The sequence below is a fragment of the Hemitrygon akajei genome, chromosome 6 (genome assembly GCF_048418815.1).
Source record: "Hemitrygon akajei chromosome 6, sHemAka1.3, whole genome shotgun sequence".
Classification (NCBI taxonomy): domain Eukaryota; kingdom Metazoa; phylum Chordata; class Chondrichthyes; order Myliobatiformes; family Dasyatidae; genus Hemitrygon; species Hemitrygon akajei.
This window is the reverse complement of record NC_133129.1, coordinates 96,121,849-96,141,404: the sequence shown is the minus strand read 5'-3', so window position 1 is coordinate 96,141,404 and position 19,556 is coordinate 96,121,849. Positions and strand designations below refer to the sequence as shown.

At 45.8% G+C, this 19,556-nt stretch overlaps 1 protein-coding gene across 5 annotated transcripts in view; it reads right to left on the bottom strand.

Annotated features, from left to right (window-relative positions):
* Positions 1 to 19,237, bottom strand: part of gal3st4 (galactose-3-O-sulfotransferase 4) — a 33,270-nt gene extending 14,033 nt beyond the window's left edge. The window contains exons 1-5 of one of the 5 annotated variants that reach the window (XM_073048924.1): positions 18,486 to 19,237; positions 15,404 to 15,538; positions 15,107 to 15,220; positions 5,975 to 6,082; positions 3,521 to 3,821 (exon numbers count right to left, since the gene is read on the bottom strand). In XM_073048924.1, coding sequence (XP_072905025.1) covers positions 3,521 to 3,821; positions 5,975 to 6,082; positions 15,107 to 15,138 — 441 coding nt within the window. In that variant the 5' untranslated portion in view covers positions 15,139 to 15,220; positions 15,404 to 15,538; positions 18,486 to 19,237. Of the gene's footprint in view, positions 1 to 3,520; positions 3,822 to 5,974; positions 6,083 to 15,106; positions 15,221 to 15,403; positions 15,539 to 17,849; positions 18,112 to 18,485 lie in introns of those variants that run through there. The other 4 variants (XM_073048925.1, XM_073048926.1, XM_073048927.1 and 1 more) reach the window with 4 other exon arrangements.
* Between the last annotated feature and the right edge of the window lie 319 nt (positions 19,238 to 19,556).

Here is a 19,556-nt window from a genome sequence, read left to right as displayed (position 1 = left end):
AAATCGAGGTACACTACATCCACTGGATCTCCCCCGTCTAACTTCCTGGTTACATCCTCGAAAAACTCCAACAGATTAGTCAAGCATGATTTACCCTTGGTAAATCCATGCTGGCTCGGCCCAATCCTATCACTGCTATCTAGATATGCCACTATTTCATCCTTAATAATGGACTCTAGCATCTTTCCCACCACCGATGTCAGGCTGACAGGTCGATAGTTTTCTGTTTTCTCCCTCCCTCCTTTCTTAAAAAGTGGGATAACATTAGCCATTCTCCAATCCTCAGGAACTGATCCTGAATCTAAGGAACATTGGAAAATGATTACCAATGCATCCGCAATTTCCAGGGCCACCTCCTTTAGTTCCCTAGGGTGGGGATTTGTCAGCCTTCAGTCCCATCAGTCTTCTCATCACTGTTTCCTTCCGAATGTCAATCTGTTTCATTTCCTCTGTTACCCTAAGTCCTTGGCCCATCCATACATCTGGGAGATTGCTTGTGTCTTCCTTAGTGAAAACAGATCTAAAGTACTCATTAAATTCTTCTGCCATTTCTCTGTTTCCCATAACAATTTCACCCAATTCATTCTTCAAGGGCCCAACATTGTTCTTAACTATCTTCTTTCTCTTCACATACCTAAAAAAGCTTTTGCTATCTTCCTTTATATTCCTGGCTAGCTTGCGTTCGTACCTCATTTTTTCTCCTGGTATTGTCTTTTTAGTTAAGTTCTGTTGTTCCTTAAAAACTTCCCAATCATCTGTCCTCCCACTCACCTTAGCTCTGTCATATTTCCTTTTTTTTAATGCTATGCAGTCTCTGACTTCCTTTGTCAATCACTGAGGCCCCTTTCCCCCCCTTTGAATCCTTCCTTCTCTGGGGGATGAACTGATTTTGCACCTTGTGCATTATTCCCAAGAATACCTGCCATTGCTGTTCCACTGTCTTTTCTGCTAGGCTATCCGTCCAGTCAACTTTGGCCAGCTCCTCCCTCATGGCTCCATAGTTTCCCCTGTTCATCTGCAACACTGACACCTCCGAGCTGCCCTTATCCTTCGCAAATTGCAGATAAAAACTTATCATATTGTGATCACTACCTCCTAATGGCTCCTTTACTGCGAGATCGCTTATAAAATCCTGTTCATTACATAACACTAAATCCAGACTAGTCTTGTCCCTGGTCGGCTCTCATACAGCTGTTCCAAGAATGCATCCCGTAGGCACTCTACAAACTCCCTATCTTGTGGTCCAGCACCAACCTGATTCTCCCAGTTCACCTGCATGTTGAAATCGCCCATAACTACTGCGACATTACCTTTGCCACATGCCAATGTTAACTCCCTATTCAACTTGCACCCAATATCCATGCTACTGTTTGGTGGCCTGTAGACAATGAGTTTGTTGATTCTGTTAGTGTCTGCTACCCTCAGCCTGCTGCCCCAGCACACAACAGCAAACATGATAACACCGGCCACCACAGACTCGTAGAACATCCTCAGCATCATCCGGCAGATGTTAAAGGACCTCAGTCTCCTCAGGAAATAGAGATGGCTCTGACCCTTCTTGTAGACAGCCTCAGTGTTCTTTGACCAGTCCAGTTTATTGTCAATTCGTATCCCCAGGTATTTGTAATCCTCCACTATGTCCACACTGACCCCTCGGATGGAAACAGAGGTCACTGGTGCCTTAGCCCTCCTCAGGTTCACCACCAGCTCCTTAGTCTTTTTCACATTAAGCTGCAGATGATTCTGCTCGCACCATGTGACAAAGTTTCCCACCGTAGTCCTGTACTCAGCCTCATCTCCCTTGCTGATGCATCCAACTATGGCAGAGTCATCAGAAAACTTCTGAAGATGGCAAGACTCTGTGCAGTAGTTGAAGTCCGAGGTGTAGATGGTGAAGATAAAGGGAGACAGGACAGTCCCCTGTGGAGCCCCAGTGCTGCTGACCACTCTGTCTGACACAGTGTTGCAAGCACACGTACTGTGGTCTGCCAGTCAGGTAATCAATAATCCATGACACCAGGGAAGCATCCACCTGCATCATTGTCAGCTTCTCACCCAGCAGAGCAGGGCGGATGGTGTTGAGCGCACTGGAGAAGTCAAAAAACATGACCCTCACAGTGCTCGCCGGCTTGTCCAGGTGGGCGTAGACACGGTTCAGCAGATAGACGATGGCATCCTCAACTCCTAGTCGGGGCTGGTAGGTGAACTGGAGGGGGTCTAAGTGTGGCCTAACCATAGGCCGGAGCTGCTCTAGAACAAGTCTCTCCAGGGCCTTCATGATGTGGGAGATCAATGCCATCGGTGTGTAGTCATTGGAGCCACTGGGGCACGGCGTCTTCGGTACAGGAACGAGGCAGGACATCTTCCACAGCACAGGAACCCTCTGGAGACTCAGGCTCAGGTTGAAGACATGGTGAAGTACTCCACATAGCTGGGGGGCACAGGCTTTGAGCACCCTGGGGCTGACACCATCCGGGCCTGCAGCCTTGCTTGGGGTAGACGTTTCAGCTGTCTTCTCACCTGTTCAGGTGTGAAGCCCACCGTGGTGGTTTCAGGTGAGGGAGGGGTGTAGTCGTGAGAGCAGGGTGGAGAGCATGCTCGAACTCAATCCCCTGACTAATGAGGGGGATTTCTTCACTGGTACTTGGGTGAGTAGATGGATGAAAGGGTTTTAGAGGGTTATGGTCCAGATGCAGGTGGATGGGACCGGGCAGATCAGGCCAGCATGGACTAGATGGGCCAAAGGGCCTATTCCTGTGCTGTAGTGCTCCATGACTCTTATATTCTATAATAATTATTCACCCGTTATATTTAGGCATCGAAGCTGCTGCACTCCGCGAGGGGAAGGGCAGTGTGGTGGGGTGTGAAGGCTGGAGTCGGTGCGAATCCCCCCCACCGCCCCGCCTCCCTATTTGCTCGGCAGAAGGTAAGCTGTGTTATGGCCAACTGCAGCATTCACGGGCCCATGGACTCGACCTGTGGGGTTGTCTGTTTACATCTGCCAGGAGAGAGGCGTCGGCGCTTGGTGGGCTCCGCCAAAGGCAGCGCGGTGCGGCATTCAGGCTGGAGTTGGTGCTGCCCCCCACCCCCATCCCCCCCAGTGTTCAGTCGACAGAGGGTAAGCTGCGTTGTGGTCCACTGCACACTCCTGAAGCTTTCACGGGCTCAGGATCTGGGCTTCATTTTGCACGGCTGTATTTCACTGATATCTTACATGTGTTTGCTACCTTTCATGTGCTATGTGTTACCTTCTGCTTTGTGCTGTCTGTGACTGTGTTTTGCACCTTGGCCCTGGAATAACACTGTCCTTTTTGGCTATATTCATGTGTGGTTGAATGCTAATTAAACATGAATTGAACATAGAACAATACAATCAAGTTCATCAAATGGTAATCAACAGAGTCAGAATTTCACTCTACTCCCTCTTCCATTGCTGAATGGGAGCCCTCCATTGTGTCAGCTTGCCCTCTCACCCTCACCTCACCTGGAGCAAAGAGTTGCCGCACTTTCACTGTCTTACCTGGGGTTGGTAGAACCTCATGTGGTTGCAAATTATGTGATACTCCTGGGAATTATTAGGGTTGTAAGATTTGACCATCTTTGTGTTGAAGAAGGAGGGGTAGCCAAACTGGTAGCTGGTGGGAAGGGCAAAGGTTAAGTCCCTGGCCTCCCCAAAGCGGTACAAGATATTTAGGATTGTACTGCTGGCGGTCTTGTGTGTCTTTAGGAACATCACATGCGTCTTGGGTTGACAGGATTTCTCCAGCGTCCCGTCCATGTGAGAATTCAGTGGGAAAATCCAAGGCTGCAGTCTCCTTATCCTGGAGAAAAGGAACAGGATTTCCGTTATTGACGATGGTAGAAAGCAGCCCAATGGGTCCCTCCACCTCAAACCTCATGCCCTTCACTGACACATGGGGCCTGAGAAATAACAATGGGGTACAAGGAGATGGCTGATGAACTAAATGAGTATTTTGCATCGGTCTTCACTGTGGAAGACTCTGGCAGTGTGCCTGATGTTGCAGTGTGTGAAGGAAGAGAGGTGAGAGCAGTTACTATTACAAGGGAGAGGGTGCTCAAAGACCTAAGTGTACATTAGTCACCCGGACCAGATGAACTGCACCCTAGGGTTCTGAAAGAGGTAGCGGTAGAGATTGTGAAGGCATTAGTAATGATCTTTCAAAAATGAATGAATGAGTGAATGAATGATCTTTATTGTCATTATACATAGATACAATGAAACTCTGTTTGGCTTCCTCTCAGGCAATCAAAGCGGTAGATAAAAACAAGACAGTAATAGAAAAACAGTATTAAATGGATAAGTAGCAGAAAATAAGTTGCAGCCACACCAGAATATCACAGTAACGCACAAAGTGCCATTAGTGCAAGTATTTGAGTCCTTGTGTGTGCTCACAGTTTCAGTCATTGTTCTGTGGGAGTGGTGTGATGGAGGCCACAGCTCTGGGGTAGAAGCTGTTCCTCAGTCTATTTGTTCTGGCTTTTAGTATCATTGGACTCTGGCATGGTGCCAGGGGACTGGAAAATTTGCAGATGTCACTCCACTCTTTAAGAAAGGAGGGAGGCAGCAGAAAGGGAATTATAGACCAGTTAGCCTGACCTCAGTGGCTGGGAAGATGTTGGAGTCAGTTGTTAAGGATGAGGTGATGGAGTACTTGGTGACACAGGACAAGATAGAACAAAGTCAGCATGGTTTCCTTAAGGGAAAATTCTGCCTGACGAACCTGTTGGAATTATTTAAGGAAAGTACAAGTAGGATAGATAAAAGGGATGCAGTAGATGTTGTATATCTGGACTTTCAGAAGGCCACAAGGTGCCACATATGAGGCTGCTTACCAAGTTAAGAGCCCACGGTATTACGGGAAAGTTACTAACATGGTTAGAGCATTGGCTGATTGGAAGAAGGTAGCGAGTGGGAATAAAGGGATCATTGTCCGGTTGGCTGTCAGTCCTTTAGCTGAAAAGCAGCATCCATCATCAAGGACCCCCACCACCCAGGACATGCTCTTTTCTTGCTGCTGCCATCAGGAAGGAGGTACAGGAGCCTCAGGACTCACACCACCAGGTTCAGGAACAGTTACTACCCCTCAACCATCTGGCCTTTGAACCAAAGGAGATAACTTCATTCACCCCATCATCGAACTGTCCCCACAAACTATAGGCTCACTTTCAAGGGCTCTTCATCTCTTGTACTTAATATTTATTGTTTATTTATTTATTATTACTATTTTGTTTTTATTCTTGTTTTATATTTGTACCATTTGCTATTTTGTGATTTGCACATTGATTGCTATCATCCTATTGGGTGCGGTCCTTCATTGATTTTATTGTGTTTCTTGTAGTTACTGTGATTGCCCGCAAGAAAACAAATCTATATGGTGATGTATAAGTTCTTTGATAATAAATTTACTTTGAACTTTCTAAAATACATTTGGACAGGTATATGGATTAGGGAGGTTTAGAACAGGGGTTCCCAACCTGGGGTCCATGGACCCCTTGGTTAATAGTGGAGGTCCATGGCATTAAAAAGGTTGGGAACCTCTGGTTTAGAGAGATTTGGGCCAAATGCCTCTAGCTTGGATGGCATGGACTGCAGGGCCTTTTTCTGTGCTCAGAACGAAATAAAACTGTGAGACAAATGCAGTGAAGTGAAGGTTGAATTCAGCTGCTGAATAGAGACAAGCAGGAACACAAAGAGCTGGCAGTGCTGGACTCTGAAAAATAAAGGAGCTGAGAATAGGGACCATCAGGGGATAGGTGTACGGCAGATATTTAGGGGAGTGCGGGGAACCGGTTGCAGGTGCACTGTATGCATATTGTAGGGTAGAACCGGGGAGGGGCACAAAGATCTGTGGGAAGGGGAGAGTGCAGGCAAAGGATAAAATTGGGAGGACCATAGAATAGGTTAGTTAGGTTCATCAAGGTTCATGCCCTCACGTTAAAAATGTGAAATAACCTTATATCCAGGATTTCCATTGCTTGCAACACCAGACCGACAGTCATGAAAAAGACCGCAGTGAGGCACAGAACGTGGAACGTACAACGCTTGGATATCTTCAGCTTCCTGGGGGAAGGAAGTGGACGTGAGAAGCCTGTACAAGCGGACCTAATCATAGCTGATGAAGTAAAAAGCCCTGTTATTTTGAAGGCTGTGTGCAAGGCCGCAGTGGCCCAGAAATTATTGCCCCTCCGTCACCATCCCAAGGACTGATTGGCACACCCAGTCATTTTGGAGAGATACATGCAGTGGCAGATGCTGAATGTGGAACAATGGACGAAGAGCTGGAGGAACTCAGCTTGTCTGACGTTCCGGGTTGAAAATTCTCAGAAACATAGAAAATAGGTGCAGGAGTAGGCCATTCGGCCCTTCGAGCCCGCACTGCCATTCAGTATGATCATGGCTGATCATCCAACTCAGAACCCTGTACCTGCCTTCTCTCCATACCCCCTGATCCCTTTAGCCACAAGGGCCACGACAAGATTGCTAACTAACCCTTCCTCATTGCTCAATACCTAATCTAGAATGGCCTGCTCTCTAGTTGGTTCCTCGACATGTTGGTTCAGAAAACCATCCCGCATACATTCCAAGAAATCCTCTTCCTCAGCACCCTTACCAATTTGGTTCACCCAATCTATATGTAGATTGAAGTCACCCATTATAACTGCTGTTCCTGCGAGGCCCCTTGGGTAAGAGTGACCATAATATGGTGGAATTCTTCATTAAGATGGAGAGTGACATCGTTAATTCAGAAACAAAGGTTCTGAACTTAAAGAAGGGTAACTTTGAAGGCATGAGACGTGAATTAGCTAAGATAGACTGGCAAATGATACTTAGAGGGTTGACGGTGGATATGCAATGGCAAGCATTTAAAGATCGCATGGATGAACTACAACAATTGTTCATCCCAGTTTGGCAAAAGAATAAACCAGGGAAGGTAGTGCACCCGTGGCTGACAAGGGAAATTAGGGATAGTATCAAGTCCAAAGAAGAAACATATAAATTAGCAAAAAAAAGCGGCACACCTGAGGACTGGGAGAAATTCAGAGACCAGCAGAGGAGGACAAAGGGCTTAATTAGGAAAGGGAAAAAAGATTATGAGAGAAAGCTGGCAGGGAACATAAAAACTGACTGTAAAAGCTTTTATAGATGTGTGAAAAGAAAAAGATTGGTCAAGACAAATGTAGGTCCTTTACAGTCAGAAACAGGTGAATTGATCATAGGGAACAAAGACATGGCAGACCAATTGAATAACTACTTTGGTTCTGTCTTCACTAAGGAGGACATAAATAATCTTCAGGAAATAGTAAGGGACCAAGGGTCTAGTGAGATGGAGGAACTGAGGGAAATACATGTTAGTTGGGAAGTGGTGTTAGGTAAATCGAAGGGATTAAAGGCAGATAAATCCCCAGGGCCAGATGGTCTGCATCCCAGAGTACTTAAGGAAGTAGCCCAAGAAATAGTGGATGCATTAGTGATAATTTTTCCAAAACTCCTTAGATTCTGGATTAGTTCCTGAGGATTGGAGGGTGGCTAATGTAACCCCACTTTTTTAAAAAAGGAGGGAGAAAGAAACTGGGGAATTATAGACCGGTTAGTCTGACATCGGTGGTGGGGAAAATGCTAGAGTCGGTTATCAAAGATGTGATAACAGCACATTTTGAAAGAGGTGAAATCATCGGACAAAGTCAGCATGGATTTGTGAGAGGAAAATCATGTCTGATGAATCTTATAGAATTTTTTGAAGATGTAACTAGTAGAGTGGATAGAGGAGAGCCAGTGGATGTGGTATATTTAGATTTTCAAAAGGCTTTTGACAAGGTCCCACACAGGAGATGAGTGTGCAAACTTAAAGCACATGGTATTGGGGGTATGGTATTGATGTGGATAGAGAATTGGTTGGCAGACAGGAAGCAAAGAGTGGGTGTAAACGGGACCTTTTCAGAATGGCAGGCAGTGACTAGTGGGGTACCGCAAGGCTCAGTGCTGGGACCCCAGTTGTTTACAATATATATTAATGATTTAGACGAGGGAATTAAATGCAGCATCTCCAAGTTTGCGGATGACACGAAGCTGGGCAGTGGTGTTAGCTGTGAGGAGGATGCTAAAAAAATGCAGGGTGACTTGGATAGGTTAGGTGAGTGGGCAAATTCATGGCAGATGCAATTTAATGTGGATAAATGTGAGGTTATCCACTTTGGTGGCAAAAACAGGAAAACAGATTATTATCTGAACTGTGGCCGATTAGGAAAAGGGGAGATGCAACGAGACCTGGGTGTCATTGTACACCAGTCATTGAAGGTGGGCATGCAGGTACAACAGGCGGTGAAAAAGGCAAATGGTATGTTGGCATTCATAGCAACAGGATTTGAGTACAGGAGCAGGGAGGTTCTACTGCAGTTGTACTAGGCCTTGGTGAGACCGCACCTAGAATATTGTGTGCAGTTTTGGTCCCCTAATCTGAGGAAAGACATTCTTGCCATAGAGGGAGTACAGAGAAGGTTCACTAGATTGATTTCTAGGATGGCAGGACTTTCATATGAAGAAAGACTGGATCGACTAGGCTTATTCTCACTGGAATTTAGAAGATTGAGGGGGGATCTTATTGAAACATATAAAATTCTAAAGGGATTGGACAGGCTAGATTCTGATGCTGGGGGAGTCCAGAACGAGGGGTCACAGTTTAAGGATAAAGGGGAAGTCTTTTAGGACTGAGGTGAGGAAAAACTTCTTCACACAGAGAGTGGTGAATCTGTGGAATTCTCTGCCACCGGAAACAGTTGAGGCCGGTTCATTGGCTATATTTAAGAGGAAGTTAGATATGGCCCTTGTGGCTAAAGGGATCAGGGGGTATGGAGAGAAAGCAGGTACAGGGTTCTGAGTTGGACGATCAGCCATGATCATACTGAATGGTGGTGCAGGCTCGAAGGGCCGAATGGCCTACTCCAGCACGTATTTTCTATGTTTCTATGTTTCTTTTATTGCACGCAATTTTAATCTCCTGTTTAATGCCATCCCCAACCTCACTACTGCTGTTAGGTGAAAGGTCTTGACCTGAAACATCGACTGTCCATTTCCCTCTACAGATGTTGTCTGACCCGCAAAGTTCTGCTATTTGTCTTTTGCTCTAGTCGTTTCAGAGGCTAGTTAACAGTTAATGAGAGAGCGTTTATCTACTTCCTCAGGAGGCTGAAGAAAGTTGACATGCCCCTTTAATCCCCATCAATCTTTAACAATGCACCACACTAAGCATCCTATCCAGATGTAGCATGGTTTGGCTCAGCAACAGCTCTACTCTTGACTGCAAGAACTTGCAGGGAGTTACGGACACAGCTCAGCACATCATGGAAACCATGGACTTCATCTACAATTTCTGCTGTCTCGGTGAAGCAGCCAGCATCACCAGAGACCCCACCCATCCTGCACATTGTCTCTTCTCTACTTCCATCAGGCAGAAGATAAAAAAGCCTGAAAGCACGTGCCACTATGCTCTAAGAGAGCTTCTTGAGGCTATTGAACAGTCCCCTGGTATGGTAACATGGAGTCGAGCTCAGAATCTATCTCATTATGGGCTTGCATCTTATTGTCTGTCTGCTCTGCACCTTCTCTGTAACACTTTATTCTGCATCCTGTTGGCCAGAAAGAACTGCAGTTTACTAATCAGTGAATTTGAATAAACCGAGGGCAGTGGAAGTTGACACACCAATTGTCTTTGTTCTTGCCATTTTGTGAAGCTCCTCTGCTTCCTCCATTTTGTGAACTGGAGTTGCTAATGCTCCAGGTAATCTGCTGGACTAGAGATAATTTCTAAATATATTATTTGTGAGCTGTTCTTTGGTTAGATATAACATGCATAGTTGTGAATGGTGGGATCTGTGTCTACCCTGAGTGATTCGAGCTGGTCACTAGTTTGGTTACTGATTTAGAACAAAAAGCCATAAATTACCAGCTGTCACATGCAGAAAAGGGCTAATAACTGGATGCTGGCTTGGATGACAGCCAATAAGAAGGGGTTTTAGGTCAGTCAGCTGACCCATAGCCAATAACACTGAAAGATAACATTTGAACTGGTAAGGAATGAATATAAAAGCAAAGGTTTTGAATGCATTATCAGCAATAACCCTCTCCAGAAACCCACCATGGTGGATGTGGAGTACCCCACAGGCATGTGGCGATCAGAGTGGGACCACAAGGAATACATGGCCAACAGAGATTCATTTCTGGGTATTTCCTTTTCTATTCTTTGAGAGTTGATGGAGAGTTAAGAAAACTTAGCACACAGGTATTCAGGGTATTCAGCACACAGGGAGTAATCCTTGTAACAATTCTAATATTGTTTTCCCTTGTATTCCCTCAGTTTATTGATAGGATGAAATAATTGGTATGGATACAAAACAAAGTTTTTCACTGGGCCAGATTTAATTCATGTGACCTTCAGCCCATTGTGACTACGCTAGGCCACAAAGCAATTTTATTCCCTGAATATTTTACTCTGTAACCTATTCTCTCTGTAACCTATAACCCTCTGTTTTACACTCCCCAAGCCCAACTTTGAAAGCTCTACTCCTGTTGGTCTTTTCACAATGTAACACCTCTCACTACCTCAACGTCTGAAGTCTTCATGTCCTTCTCCATGGTAAAATCAGAGGAGACAGTCTGCTTCCTTGTTACATTAATGGTCAAAGTTGAGTTTCTTGTCATCTGCACAAGCACGTGTCTGCACAGGAGCATTGAAAAACTTATTTGCAGGCTTTTTGATAGATCTTACCCTCCTGATCCTATCTCACTCTACCAAGAGAACATGCTTCAAGTTCAAGTTCAACTTCATCATCATTTAACCATACACATGTATACAGCTAAACGAAACTATTTACCTCTGGGACCGAGATGCAAAACACAGTACGTACTGTATATTGTATAAAATAATAGATAATGAAGTAATCTCTAGATGTACAAGTTGACATAAAGTCAATATATAACATATAGTCAAATATACAACAGTATCACTGTTGTTGGTGCTATCATAAGTAATGTGTACTGAGCGTGTTCAGAAGTGCTTTCTTGACTAAGGAGGTGGTGTTGAGGGACCAGGTGAGGATATCCGTGATCCGTGAACCATTCAGTAGCTCAAGCATTACTAAAGATGAACTTCTACTCAATCTTCCTCCAAGAGGACCAGAACCTTGTCATAGGGTTTGGAGGCTTGTGTGCCTCAGTGACCCGGAGAGCGATGTTGGCTGGAGTCAGGGTCTTGTGTTATGGTCACCCATGTCAAACAGGTCAAAGTGTAGAGGCCAGACTAAGAGTGGCCCACCCTCGGTTCAGGGGTTCATCTCAGTCCCAAGAACCCTGAATGGTTAAAAAAAAGTTACAAAAACAGCAAGGAAGAATCCTTCTACATCTGTGTGCAACAGTATGGACAGACAGAGATGGAGGATCTTCATTGCCAGTGGAGTAACAGTCAAAATGAATGAACGTACAAAACCTTGACTCAGGGTCCCTTTGATTGACGCATCAGTTGATATCCCAGAGAGGTAAGCAGCCAACAAAATGGTGGGAAGTGATAGGAAAGAAAAGTCGTGCATGGAGGGAAGAACAAATATAGCTGCAGTTTCTTTGAAGCAGGTAAGAACAGAAGGTGAAGTTGAAGGTTAATGAAATATTTGGAACTGGAATTGGTTTATTATTGTCACATGGTCCAAGCTGATCTCGCATACTGTTTGTACAGATCAGATCATTACACAGTGCACTGAGGTAGAACAATAACAATGAAGATTAAAGACTAACGTGTCAGAATACATGTTAAAGACTAACAGTCTGTGGGGGCATGGCTTATTTAGGTCACTTCCGTCGTGATTGATCTGTTTAAAAGCTACAGCTGCACTTCCCATTGGCTGGCTTGCATGCCACTACACCTAGTGCCCAGCTTCACACCTCAAAGGAATAAAGAATAGCACATGTGAGAGATACTTTCCCTCTCCCTTTGTCCTCAGAACCATCTGGAAGGTATGCTCTGCATGCATTTTTAATTAAGTGGACTATTTATTTCTGTAGCTTGTGTAACTTGTGGGAACATATGTTTGGGCAAATTTTTTACTGTTTGTAAATAAATGATCAATATACTTATTTGCAGCCAGTTTTTTCTGTCTCACTTGTCAGACCTGCTTCAGCATCGCATCTAGAGGGCATAAATGAGTTTAAGAAACTCTTCAATAAGAAAGAAAAATGACTCTATTATGGTTACTACGCTGTTATGGATTTATTCAGTATGCCCGTGTAAACATGAATCTCCGGGTTGTATATGGTGATGTATACAGTATGTATTTTGATATTCAACTTACTTTGAACTTTGAATGAGGGGTGAGCTTATGGAGATGCACACAGTCTTTTTCGCAAGGCTGGGAAATCAAGAACTAGAGGGCATAGGTTTCGGGTGAGAAGGGAAGGATTTAATATGAATCTGAGGAGCAACCTCTTCACCTAGAGGGTGGTGAGTATATGGAACAAGAGGACGTGTTGAGGCAGGCACAGTAACACATTTAAAAAGCTCTTGGACAGGTACGTGAATAGGAAAGGTTTAGACGAATATGGTGCATATGAGACTAGTTTAGGTGGGTGTCTCTGTCAGTATGGATCACTAAGGCCAAGGGGCTGTTTCTGTGTAACACACACAAAATGCTGGGGGAGCTCAGCAGGTCAGGCAGCATCTATGAAGGGGAATGAACAGTCGACACTTTGGGCCGAGACCCTTCACCAGGGGTGGAAAGGAACTGAACAGGTCAGAATACGAAGGTGGGAGGGGGGAAGGAAGAAATACAAGCGAAGTCAGGTGAGGTGGAAGGTGGATGGCCAGGGACAGGGCGATGAAGTGAGAAGCTGGGAATATGATAGGGGGAAAAGGTAAAGGGTTGAAGAAGAAGAAATCTGATAGAAGAGAAGAGTGGACCATGGGAGAAAGGGAAGGAGCAGAGGAACCAGATGGAGTGGATGAGCAGATGGGGAGAAGAGAAGGTGGGATATGAGGTGTTGCTTTTCTAACCTGAGAGTGGATTCATCATGACAGTAGAGAAAGCCACAGACCGATATGTCAGAGTGGGAGTAGGGATGAGAACTAAAATGAGTGGGCACCGTCAAATCCTGAATGTTGTGGATGGAGTAAAGGTGCTCAACGAAGCATTCCTCCAATCTCTGTTTCCATGTTTAATAGCAGTGTCTCAAGTACTGAGCATCTGCCTCTGCCTCCTCTGCTCTTGGGCAAATAAACCTAGTTTTTCCACTGATAGTCGTGATACTATTATCAGTGGGTTTATTATTGTCACATGTTCTGAGGTCCAGTGAGAAACTTGTCTTGCTTGCTACTCATAGAGCTCATTTAGTTACAATAGTGCATTGAGTTAATACCAGGTAAAACAATAAACTGTAAACACATTATTACCATGGATGTCCAGTCCTTAAACACTTCTATCCCCCATCAAGAAGCCATCAGGCTCCTTGCATCGTTCTCAAGAAAAGAACTAACCAATTCCCCTTCTCTACCACCCTCCTCCATGTGGCAAAACTGATCCTCACCCTCAACAATTTTTCCTTTGCCTCCTCCCACTTTCTCCAGACTGGAGGGGCTACCCTCACCCAGATCTCCTTAATTTCCTGGACATCAGCTCTTACCCCATCTTCCCACTGTCTTAACAATTATAGAATTCCTCTTGTCCTTACCTACCACCCCATCCAGCACATCATCCCCCGCAACTTCTGCTATCTCCAAAGGGAACTTACCACCAAACATATCTTTACCTCCCCCTCTCTCTGCGCTCTCCACAGGTGTCGGTCCCTTGTCCATTCACTGCTCCCCACTAATCTCCCTCCTGGAACTTATCCCTGCAAGTGGCCAAAGTGCTACACCTGGCCATTCACCTCCTCCCTCACCTCCAAAAACTCCTTCCAGATGGGCAACACTTCAACTGCAGTTCTGCAGGGATTGTCTATCGTGTTTGGTGCTCCCAATGTGGCCTTCTCTACATTGGTGAGACCCATAATAAATTCATTGACTACCTCTGGTCCATCTGCCAAAAGCAGAACTTCCTGGTGGCTGAACATTTAATTCTGATTCCCGTTCTTGTTCCAACATGTTGGTCCATGGTCTCCTCTTGTGGCAAGATGAGGCCACCCTCAGGGTCCAGGAGCAACAACTTTTGTTCCATCTGGGTAGCCTCCAACCTGATGGCATGAACATTGCTCTCCCGGTTTAAAAGAAATCCCCACCCCTTTCCATCCCCCACTCCGGCCTCTTACCTCTTGTCATCTGCCTAGCACTCCCTCCTTGGTCCCTTCCTCCTATAGTCCACTCTCCTCTCCTATCAGAATCCCTCCTCTCCAGCCCTTTATCCTCCCGAACCTTCTGCCTTCGCTTATCAGCTCCTTCACCTCTCCCTTTTCAGTCTAGCATCTTCCCCCTTTCTTTCAGTCCCGAACAAGGGTCTCGGCCCAAAGCGTTCCCATAGATGCTACCTGACCTGCTGAGTTCCTCCCGCAATTTGTGTGAGTTGTTCTGGATTTCCAGCTTCTCCATCCTTTCCCGTGTTTACCAAAACAAAGGAGATTCTGCAGATGCTGGAAATCTTGAGCAACACACACACACACGCATACAAACACAATGTTGGATGTACTCAGCAGTTCAGGAAGCATCTATGGAGCAGAACAAACAGTCAACGTTTCGAGCCGGGACCCATCATCAGCGCTGGACAGGATAAATTGTAACAGAAAGTGCGGTTTGGTGTAGGCAGACGATAAGGAGCAGAGACATAACGAGGGAGTTGGCGAGGTCCATCTTATAGGGCCACTCATCCTAGTGAATCTCTCCTACACCCTCTCGGGTGTTGCTCGGTCCTTCCGAAACCGGACGGGACGTAGTATTGGAAGGGTGACCGCTTTCAACAGTAACTCGGCGGGTTCTTGAGGAGCTGTGATTTTTGGGGTACCCAAGCCAGTGTATAAAGGTGGGACGGGCACTGAGGTGGCCCAGACAGTTTTTTTCCCTCAAGATGTTGCCGGGTCGGCGTTGTGTGCGCGTGTGACAGAGAGTCTGTGTATTACTTGTAAATCCGCTCTTTGCACCCTCTCTTCATTTTTAGCCCAGTTCAATCTCTTCCTCTGATCTTTTATATCGTCCTATGTCTCCGGGTCGAGTGCATGCTCCTCACCTCTGTTCTATAAACATCAAAAACAATTTAGTCGCCTAACCCCTAATCCCCCGCCCCACCGGAGTTTTTGCGGAGGATTGTTGACTCCGAGGGGCCGGGGGAAGGAGGGGGGCTATCAGGCGCTTCCGAGGGCCTGTGGACGCGCTGGGGATAGAATGAACGCAAGTCGCCCCGAGATCTCCGCGCCTACCTCATTGCTGGCCACTGGTCCGAGTCTTCCCTGCCGCCGCTCCTCACTCAGGCACCGGCGCTTCGCCTTCTTACCCACGGGCAGGTCCCCTCACGCCCAGCACCCCGGTGTGCTGTTCTTACAGTAACAGAAGAGCTACGAGAGAAACCCCTGGGTTAGAAATTCACTCTGAGAGAGAGAAGAGAGCGAGAGGGAGATAGAAATAGAGGGAAAGAAAACGTGCGCCCCGCTTGTACACGTCACGGCGTCTGCACTAATTCCTCGTCGCCTCTCTCCTCACCTCCTTCTCCTCCCCTCTCACTACTACTCCTCCCACTTCAACCTCTCCTCTCCGCTTTTCTGCCTCCCCTCCCTTCCCTCTGCTCTCTCTCTCTCTCTTTCGACCCCTCGCACTTCTTTTCCTTTCTGTCCCCTCTTCCCCTGGCTCTCCACTTGCTCTCCCCTTCCACTCTCCCTCCCTCTGGTACTTTTTGTCTGCACTCTCATCCTCCCTTCCTTCCTCTCTCTCTTTCCCCCTCCCTCTCGCCCTCCCATCATTTTCTGACCTCTCCCCTCAATCTCTCTCCCTTTCCTCACTCTCTCACACCCTCCAATTGCCCCTTCCCCCTCCCCTCCTATATTTCCCCTCTCTCCCCTACCCCTCCCCTACTCTCCTCTCCCATCCTCCCCGTTCCTAGTCCCCTGCACTCCCCGCTCTCTGTTTTTTGCTCCCCCTCCCTCCCCTCAGTCTCCTCCCCAGCACAACACACCCACCGTCCAACTAACTGCTGCATGACAAACATCTTAACTCATTGCTAATGAGTTAAACAATTCCAACGCAAGTTTGAGTGGTGGGCACTTTGCCTTACTTCACAAACTTTGGAGAAAGTAACAATTGAAGAAGTTGGGGGACAGACTCCCACATATTCTTCCCCCCCCCCCACCTCTCAGGACACATCTTCACAGCTACCAATGTCAACGTTGTTTAGATTATCATCTGCACAAGTCCATATATACAGAGGTGCAATTAAAAATCCTACTCGCAGCAGCAGCAGCAGCACCGGCAGTGGCCACAAGAAAAAACATAAATTAAACATCAGTTATACACATTTTAAAAGAAGAACCGGATTAGATACAAGTAGAACATAAAAATTGTCATCCATTTTACCTCGTGTCCTGTCCTGGCCCCGACATATAAATGCAATCACAGTAAAGGTACTTCAGCATCTTTCGTAGGTTAAGGAGATTTGGCTTGTTGCCAGGCAGTCAAATAAACCTCTTCAGGTACACTGTTGACAGTATTCTGACTGGTTGCATCACTGTTTGTACCAAACAAAATGACCATGGAGTGTATGTACATGGTCTTCTGCTGCTGTAGCTCATCCACTTCAAGGTTCAACGTGTTGCGTTCTCCTGCACCCCACTGCTGTCACGTGTGGTTATTTGAGTTACTGTCGCCTTCCTGTCAGCTTGAACCAGTCTGGCCATTCTCCTCTGACTCTCTCACTAACAAAGGATTTTCACCCACAGAACTGCCACTCACTGGCTTTTTTTTTTGTTTTTCTTGGCACCATACCCTGCAAACTCTAGAGTTCATTGTGCGTGAAAATCCCAGGAGATCAGCAGTTCCTGAGATACTCAAACCATCCCGTCTGGTAGCAATGATCATTTCACAGTCAAAGTCGCTTAGATCACATTTCTTCCCCATCCTGATGTTTGGTCTGAACAACAACTGAACCTCTTGAACATGTCTGTATGCTTTTATGCATTGAGTTGCTGCCACATGATTGGCTGATTAGATATTTGCATTAAGGTGCAGGTGTATAGGTGTACCTAATAAAATGGCAATGACAACAAAATGCTCCAACAACTTACTTTGAAGATTCAAATTTCAAAGTTCAAAGCAAATTCAGTGTTAAATTATATATATCCCATCAATCACAACCCTGAGACTCATTCCCTTGTGGGCACACTCAGTAAATCCAAAAACCATAATAGAATCAATGAAAGACAGTGCCCAACAGGGCGGACAAATGGCCAGTGTGCAAAATACAACAAACCATGCAAACACAAAAGAAAAAACTGAGCAATAAATATTGAGAATATGAGAGGAAGAATCCTTAAAAGTGAGTCCATAGGTTGTGCATCAGTGATGCGGCAAGTGAACTTTTCCCCACTGGTTCAACAGCCTAAGGGGGAGGGGGGTTTATTTGTGATGGATTTGACTGGGTTGTATCCACTACTTTTTGTAGGATTTTCCATTCAAGGGCGTTGGCGTTTCCATACCAGACTGCAATGCAGCCAGTCTCCACTGTACTTCTGTAGAAGTTTGTCGAAGTTTTAGATATCATGCCGAATCTTCTGAAGCTCTGAAGGAAGTGGATGTGCTGCCATGCTTTCTTCATACGTAATTGCAATTATGTGCTGGGTACAGGACAGATCCTCTAAGGAACTTGAAGTTGCTCACCCTCTCCATCTCTGACCCCACGATGAGGACTGGCTCATGGACCTCCGATTTCCTCCTCCTGAATAATCATCTGCTTGGTCTGGCTGACATTGAGTGAGAGGTTGTTGTTGTAGTACCATGGAGCCAAATTTCCAATCTCCCTCCAATATGCTGATTCATCACCACCTCTCCTCCGGCCAGTGACAGTGGTGTTGCCAGCAAACTTCAATATGGCATTGGGGCTGTGCTTGGCCACACAGTCAGAAGTGTAAAATGAGTAGATCAGGGGGCTAAACACACAGCCTTGTGCTGATGGAGATTGTGAAGGAGGTGTGTTGCCAATCTGAACTGACTGATATCTACAAGTGAGGAAATCGAGGATCTAATTGTACAAGGAGGTATTGTCTTGAAGCTTATTGATTACCGTAGATGTCGGATTATAAGCCGCTACTTTTTCCCCATGCTTTGAACAGCATTGAACACAGCGGCTTATAATAAGATGCGGCTAATAGAAAGTTTTTTCCCATGCCGCCAAAACATTTTGCCTCGTAACAGTAGACCAATAAAATTGATGAGTAGTTCACAGAGGTCCAATGAAATTGTACGATAAATCAAGCGCACTTCACAAATTATTGTAAATCAGCCATTTGTACTCACCCTCATCAACATGGAAAACACTCGAAGAAAAGCATATGATGCAGCTTTTAAGTTAAAGGCAATCAATCTGGCGGTTGAACAAGGAAATCGAGCTGCTGCGCGTAATCTTGGCATACATGAATCGATGGTGAGACGGTGGAGATTTAATTTGGGACTGCCGCTTCAGGTCAGGAATGGCTCACGTGATATTAGACAGCAGTACAAGGGAGGGAGGGAGCGAAACTGAGGATTCCGCTGCACCGAAACTACTAGCGATTCAGTAAACAAAAAAACAGTAAAACTCGTGTGTGAATGGTATCGGGCCAATAAGGACACAAGTGTCCGATGTTACCAAATACCGGTAGGTATAACAAAGTTTAGCCTTACCAAATATGTGTAGCGAGGGTTTGGTTTGGGGGAAAAAGGAGTATAAATAAGAGCAGAATGTAAGGGGAAGGCAAAACGCGTTCTGCAATAAAGCCACGCTGCACTGTAATCCGGTGTTGGTTGTCTCTCTTCCAAAACGAACACAGGGCAGAATTTGAAGCCCAACACGTGTAATATCTTTCTGTGTAAATATCTCATATTACAAGCGGCCGAAAATCCGGTGCGCCGAAAATCCGGTCCGCCGGAAATCCAGTGCGCCGAAAATCCGGTCCGCCGGAAATCCAGTGCGCCGAAAATCCGTTCCGCCGGAAATTCGGTGCGGCCTAAAATCCGAAGCGGCCTGTATAATTTAAAAAATGATTTTATTTCTAAAATTAGAGCCAGCGGCTTTTAATCAGGTGCGCTCTGTAGTCCGGAATCTACGGGTAGTTTTGAGGAGATGATAGTATTGAATGCTGACTCTGATCAGTGACGAACATCCTGATGTACACATCTTTGCTGTCTAGATGTTCCAAGGTTGTGTGAAGAGGCAACGAGCTGGCATCTGCTGTGGACCTGTTGTGCTGGTAGGCAAATTAGAGTGGATCCAAGTTGGTTCTCAGGCAAAAGTTGATGTGTTTCATCACCAACCTCTCAAAACACTTCGTCACAGTGGATGTAAGTGTATGATAGTCATTGAGGCAGGTTACCTTGTTCTTCTTAGGC